Source organism: Palaemon carinicauda, chromosome 17 (assembly GCF_036898095.1).
Source record: "Palaemon carinicauda isolate YSFRI2023 chromosome 17, ASM3689809v2, whole genome shotgun sequence".
In the NCBI taxonomy this organism is placed as follows: domain Eukaryota; kingdom Metazoa; phylum Arthropoda; class Malacostraca; order Decapoda; family Palaemonidae; genus Palaemon; species Palaemon carinicauda.
In genome coordinates, this window is record NC_090741.1 from 102,736,429 (window position 1) to 102,744,041 (window position 7,613).

The 7,613-nt window shown below is 34.6% G+C and overlaps 1 protein-coding gene across 1 annotated transcript in view; it reads left to right on the forward strand.

The window, feature by feature from the left end:
• The window catches only part of LOC137655976 (probable cyclin-dependent serine/threonine-protein kinase DDB_G0292550), a 13,014-nt gene extending 7,229 nt beyond the window's left edge, over positions 1-5,785 (forward strand). The window contains exons 2-3 of the mRNA XM_068390177.1: positions 2,092-2,801; positions 4,475-5,785. Coding sequence (XP_068246278.1) covers positions 2,092-2,801; positions 4,475-5,761 — 1,997 coding nt within the window. The 3' untranslated portion in view covers positions 5,762-5,785. The remainder of the gene's footprint in view (positions 1-2,091; positions 2,802-4,474) is intronic.
• The last annotated feature ends 1,828 nt before the right edge of the window (positions 5,786-7,613 follow it).

Sequence of the window (7,613 nt, forward strand, 5' to 3'; positions counted from 1 at the left end):
TGTTCGATTTTCCGGTGATTGCCATTTTTTCGTTTTTTCCCAATTCTTTCAAAATTACTACGTACTAAGGAACTATCACAGAGTAATGATTCCTCTAGATGTTTATTTGTCGGAAAATTTTGTTTACTTTTTTTTTGATTGAATATCATCAAATTTTTTTAGCTAAAATATTGTTTTACATTTTTTTTTTCGATTTTATTTCCCTTCAAAAAAATTTTTTTGGGTCAGAATTTTAATTTTATATTCGTAAAATAATCGACAATTATCCAGCAACCCACCATACAATTTTTATGCATATCCAATAATAATTAGATTAGTAAATAACACCTTGAAATTGACATACCCTTCCTACATTTCAAGTGGCAGATTAGGGAGTCTGAGTCAGTGTGGTTGGCGGCCATTTTGTGGACATATCCGAAGTGTAAGCTGCCCTATCTATATATATTCTTGTTCCCTATAGAATTTGTGATATTTTGGTATATTTTTACCTGCATAAATATCATATTATATATTAAATATATGTATTTTTTTACGGAATTTCTAAGTACTCAAAAAATTACCTTTAGATATGGCCCCTGATATAAATGTAATTTACAAAATAATGAAGATTTTTTTACATATTTCTATTTTAGGATAACATATGTTTATTCCCTAAAAAAATTAGCCACTTCCTATTTCATTTGGGTACCCAAAAAAATTCATGAAATTTGGACAAATTTTTTTGGCCAAAAAAAGTTACCCTTTTTTTCTCATTTCAGATCTTCACCTCCATGGGTCTGACTTCATCCAAAATACATCAAGATGTGTCCTAAACATTCAAGAATCAATTCCTAAAAGGATTTGTGTATATATGTATAAACTTTTTTTTTATGAATTTTTATGTCAGGTCTTTTTTTTTCTACTTAATTTTTTAAAATATTTATAATAAATAGTTTTTCTGCAGATGAGTAGTATTTATCTATACAGTTGTTTTAAGCATTCATTGAAGTTTTTTTTGGCAAAAGAAAAAAGGAGGTTACTGCAAAAACTGATTTTTCAAGAATTTTTTTTGGCGTCGGGGTCGTTCGCGTCCGAGTATACCCTTAAAGGGGTGTCCGAGGACCGTACCTATCCAGGGTAACGGTAAAAATCCTGGAATAAATGTTGCCAGGCATTTGGCGTTTTTTATGCAAATTTTTAAGTGTTCCCGAGCAGACTGATATTCAAATTCCTTGTAAACTATCACCATTTCCTGCAAGAAAGTTATCGGGCATCATCTCGTTTCACGTGAGATGTCTGCTGCTCGAGAGGTCTCTACCTTCCCTATATAGTATCTCTTATGTTCTCTCGGTAACTTAGCTAACTAAACGTCCGTTTATTTCCTCTACAAAGCCAAAAAGTGTAATGAACATTAATACTGTTCAGGCTCCAAATTCTTCGCTCCTCCCTCCACAACAATATGATTGAGGGTACAATACTTGAAGCGTAGGTGCTAAGTGCTACAATCTGCAGAAAATTCATTGTCCTAATTACCTCCTACGTATGCTACACAGCTACATCCATAGCGTTTCTAATATCGATGTAGGCCAACATCTTTGCTTGTCGATTCTGTTTTCCTTAACTCTATGCTACTGCTTCACAATTCTCTTAATTATTTACAGCTAAACATAGCTCTGTTGTATCATCTGTCTCTGCGTAACCCACAAAGCTTATCATTGTTATTCCTGTTTCTGTTATTTTCTTTCAAGTCTGCCATATTTAACTTTAGCTTAATTACCATTATATCTTCCTTATGGGTAAGTTCACTTATGTAATCTCTTCTGTCATCACCTTTTGCAAACTTCATCTTGGTAATCTTACAACATACTAAATTTATTTATTCCTTCCTTTTCAACAAAGTATATCTATATATACATATATATATATATATATATATATATATATATATATATATATATATATATATATATACATACATATATATATATATATATATATAGAGAGAGAGAGAGAGAGAGAGAGAGAGAGAGAGAGAGAGAGAGAGAGAGAGCTTTGCTGTTAAAACGAAAAATTAATTCTAAAAAATGGCCAATTCTTTCCTTTACCTTTCAGGTTCGGTAGGAAGATGTTTAGGCGCCCTACTCCCCCATAGCAACGGCAACGGAAATGGTGGTTATACTTATGGCAATGGCAACGGAAATGGCGTTTATGTTAATGGAAACAGCAATGGCAACGGAAATGGCGTCTATGCTAATGGTAACGGCAATGGAAATGGAGTTTATGCTAATGGAAACGGCAACGGAAATGGAGTTTATGGTAATGGCAACGGCAATATTTTCAGTGGCAATACGAACGGCAATGGCGTACTGAATGGGGCCAATGGAAATGGTTATGGCAATGGAGCGTACACTAATGGTAATGGCAATGGAATTGCTGTCAATGGCAACGGTGCTTATGGCAATGGCAACGGTGCTAATGGCAATGGCAACGGCGCATACGCAAACGGCAATGGAGTCAACGGAAACGGTAATGGAGTATACACGAATGGTAATGGCAACGGAATTGCAGTCAACGGCAACGGCGCCTATAGCAATGGCAATGGAAATGGAGCTTACACCAACGGCAACGGCTTCGGAGTTAACGGCATCAATGGAAACGGTTTCGCTGTGAACGGATTAGCAGCCTTGGCCGAAGCCATCCCGGGAGGCGGTGTGCCCGGGCAAGACTACCCCATTTTGGCATCAGTGCCCATCACAGAATTCGTTTGCGACGGTCTCCTTCCCGGGTATTATGCTGATATTTCTTCTGAATCAAGATGCCAGGTAATTAAATTCATCCACTGTTTACTTATTATAAAGAGAGAGAGAGAGAGAGAGAGAGAGAGAGAGAGAGAGAGAGAGAGAGAGAGGAGAGAGAGAGAGAGAGAGAGAGAGAGAGAAGTTTTACATTTTAGTTTTTCCTTAGAAATGTAGCCTAGCTTCGATTTACCCAAGATCAAATTCCCCCTGATAAATTCAACTTTCAGATTCCCGTTAGTTTTCATAATGGAATTTTATCTTGATATACTTCATGATAAATTCAGTTTAAGTGGTTATCTTTTAAAATATACAAGAAAAAATAATTAACAAGTTTTCAAGTCAAATTTTAATATAAGAAATTATATTACTGTCATAGTTCAATGGCATTTGGTTCTTTAAAAAAAAAAAAAAGTTTTTTTTTTTTTAGCATGTTGTAAGTAGTTGAAGTCCAGGCAAAGTTTTTATTAGGTGTTCTACTTTTATGTGGTGAACTGCCTTTAAGTTTTTTTTTTTTTCTAAACTTATCATTTATACTTTACTTTGGATTTAGAAATCTCAAGCTGATCATTGGCAGAAGTGTGAGACAAAAGTGTTTGATAAAGTTTAAGAGCACATTTTTGACAAATCCGGAGGCCCTTTTATTTGTTAGGGAGATCAATGTTATATTGATTAGTATGTTCGATAATTATGTGAACTCTTCATCTTTTTTATAATGGTTTGGCTAAAATGTACTAGAAATTTTGACCTGGAGAAAGAACAGCTTTAGTATTTTTCAGAAGGAGTAGACCATTCAAGGAAGAACAGTAGGATAAGATCCTTCAGAATAAAAGTCCATACAAAGAATGACAGCTGCGTAATATAATTCCAAAGACAAAGACCATCCTAGAAAGATAGGTAGAATTACATTCTTCAAACTGTAGAGACTATCATAGGAAAATAAATAACAATAGCATCCTTCCAAAGGCGGTAAACCCTCTTTGGAAAGCAAGACAGGTTAGACCTAAAAGGTTCGACATAACCCTTCACTCCAAAGACGGGACATGAAAAACAGGAAATGAGGTAGATCTGACTTGAGATTAGAGTAATACCTATTAAGTCCCTTATTAATCTCAATTGAAATAGATATTTGTTTCTCTGTGGGAATATTCAGTGCCAAATGAAAGGAGGATTGAAGTAAGTTTAACAATGTTGCGTAAAGGTCACACAAAACTGACGCATGGGTATGTGGTGTGCTCACCTCGTGAAGCAGTTCTCAGGTGCAATGAGTGAGACTGGATTTTAACTAAAAAACATATTTTCAACGACTGTAAAGATTTACAGAGAGAGAGAGAGAGAGAGAGAGAGAGAGAGAGAGAGAGAGAGAGAGAGAGAGAGAGAGAGAGAGAGAGAGATTCATGTTTTGGTGAGAAAAGCTTTATTGAATTTTTAAGGACTGAGAATTTCTGTTTTTTGAAAGCTAAATTTTATAAGAAGCAGGTTTTTATGTAAGATTTATATACTATTTACCCCAGATTTTTACCACATAATTTATCTATATTTTCATCCATATATTCAATGTCTTATTTTACCCTTTGATTTAGCTTTAATATAAATATTTCTCTCTTCGAATTTAATCAGCCCAGCTCTATAATAGTCGAGCTTGACTCACTTGGCTGGTCAATCTCCTCCTTCGAATAATAATAAATGATCATCCTCAGGTGTTCCACATCTGCCAGGCGGACGGGAGACTGGACTCCTTCCTGTGCCCCAACGGGACCATCTTCCACCAGCAGTTCTTCGTGTGTGATTGGTATTACAACGTCGACTGCTCCAGCTCGCCTCAGTTCTTCGGCCTCAACGCTGACATTGGCAGAGTCAATGGCAATGGCAATGGTGGTGCCAATGGAAATGGTAATGGAATTGTCATTGCCAATGGAAATGGCTTCACCAACGGTAATGGTGCTGTCAATGGAAATGGCTACACCAACGGTAATGGAAATGGCTACACCAATGGTAATGGTGCTGTCAATGGAAATGGCTACACCAACGGTAATGGTGCTGTCAATGGAAATGGCTACACCAATGGTAACAGTGCTGTCAATGGAAATGGCTACACCAATGGTAATGGTGCTGTCAATGGAAATGGCCACACTAATGGTAATGGTGCTGTTAATGGAAATGGCTACACCAATGGTAATGGTGCTGTCAATGGAAATGGCTACACCAATGGTAATAGTGCTATTAATGGTAATGGGAACGGCTACACCAATGGAAATGGAAATGGATATGCCAATGGTGATGGTGTTATCAATGGTAATGGAAATGGCTACTCCAATGGCAACGGAAATGGCTACACCAATGGCAATGGAAATGGTTACACCAATGGCAATGGAAATGGTTACACCAATGGAAATGGCAATGGAAACGGTTACACCAATGGCAATGGCAATGAAAATGGTTACACCAATGGCAACGGAAATGGTTACACTAATGGCAATGGAAATGGTTACACTAATGGCAATGGAAATGGTTACACCAATGGCAATGGAAATGGTTACACCAATGGCAATGGAAATGGTTACACCAATGGAAATGGCAATGGAAACGGTTACACCAATGGCAATGGCAATGAAAATGGTTACACCAATGGCAACGGAAATGGTTACACCAATGGCAATGGAAATGGCTACACCAATGGCAACGGAAATGGCTACACCAATGGCAAGGGAAATGGTTACACCAATGGCAATGGAAATGGCTACACCAATGGCAACGGAAATGGCTACACGAATGGCAATGGAAATGGTTACACTAATGGTAACGGAAATGGTTACACCAATGGCAACGGAAATGGCTACACCAATGGTAATGGTGTTATCAACGGTAACGGAAATGGCTACACCAAAAGGAATGGAGCGGCCAACGGAAACGGCTACTCCAATGGGATTGGAAAGAAGAATGGATATCGAAATGGAAAATCAAATGGATACGGATATTCAGGGTGATGACATTGTAGTCATATTTTCCATTTTCTATAGTTGCCATTCTCAGTATATAACTATTTATTCCTCTCTCTCTCTTTCTTCTTCTTCAACAACTGATTTACTTGTAAGTTTACAATTTCTAAAAAAACAAGACTTTTCCACAAGCTGTTTAGAATTTTCGAATCTTTATTTGTAAACAATTTGCATTTTTTTTTTTCGAAATAAAGAACGATTACTTTTAGGTTAAGCTTCGAGTCTAGCTAAGGTTTAAGCTTTTGTTCATGAGGAAGCTTAATAAGCCTCGGTATGATATTGACGACTACCATGTTCGATGACCATCGTCTTAGTAACGCCATTTGCTGCAATAATTCAAGCACATATTACTTAATATTCAAGTAAATAGGAAATAAAAGCTTTTTGTAATTATTATAAGCTTCCAGGCGTTCGCACAAACTATATATATATATATATATATATATATATATATATATATATATATATATATATATATATGTATGTATATATATATATATATATATATATATATATATATATATATATATATATGTATATATATATATATATATATATATATATATATATATATATATATATACTGTATATACTGTATATATATATACATATATATGTATATATATATATATATATATATATATATATATATATATATATATATATATATATATATTATGATGTGTTGAGTATAAAAGTGTAAAGCTTTTTGAAGTTCATAGCCAAACTGACAATGTTTATTTTTCCTTGAAACTATGTTTATTGTTGTCATACCAATAATGACTTACGAATGAATATTTTTGTCATCATTCTTTGGTAAGTGTAGCTATAATTTTTCAAAAGCATCCACCAATGATTAAATGAAATAGAACTTGTGGAGTATGATAACATCCGTTATTGATTTTGTGAATTTTAGGTAACAAATAAATTATATATTTGAATATGCTTTTCATTATACCAATATAACTTTTGTTTAGAAAATGCAAAATATGTTTATATACACCCCCAGTAAATGATTTTGTAAATTCCAGGGCAGGAATATACAATACTACTCTATGTGTTTGTTTACATTTTTATAATACTATTTAGATATAAATAAACTTTATCAGTGGCAACAAATAAAACTAATAAAGGCTAACCACGGTGACATCAGCTGCTGATAACAAGAAAGGTTGAGAGTGATATAAACAGCCAATGGAAAATGACGTGTCCTTGCAATCTTCAACTAATCTCGACACTGGTGTAAACAGCCCTTTTTTTATCTCTAATTGAAAGATATTAATTATAATATCTCTTTGATATCATTAAGATATATTTAGAAAAAAATACCGTTTGATTTTATAAAGAAGAAAGCATTTCTAAAAAGCTAACTCCTGATAAATAAATTGAAATATTATCCATTTTAAAAGTGGACGTTTATCATCGTTTTCTGTGGTGTTAAACTTATATCCTTTCTTAGAGTCAGACTCGTGATCTATAAAGACACTCGATTGCCTATTCTTTCGGCCTTCATGTTTGAATAAGAGGACTAAGGAGTAGAGTGAAGTGGGCGTCGTGTCTTTCCGTTAGTTGCCAAAAGCAGTTTTCCTTCAGCAGCAAGATGAATTATGATGGCGACTATGGTGAACCCACTGTGCTTGTAAATTGCATTTGTTTATCATTAAGAATGAGGAACAAATTATATAAAACAATGGAAAAGAAATTTTATGCGTCATACTCAGTCCTGTCTTTATGACACCAGATGATTTTGAGTTTCAAAAACTTCGGAAGATTAAAGATATTTCACATTTCATAAAGCATTCTTTATGACAACCGACACTAACAGTTTTATCTTGTTATT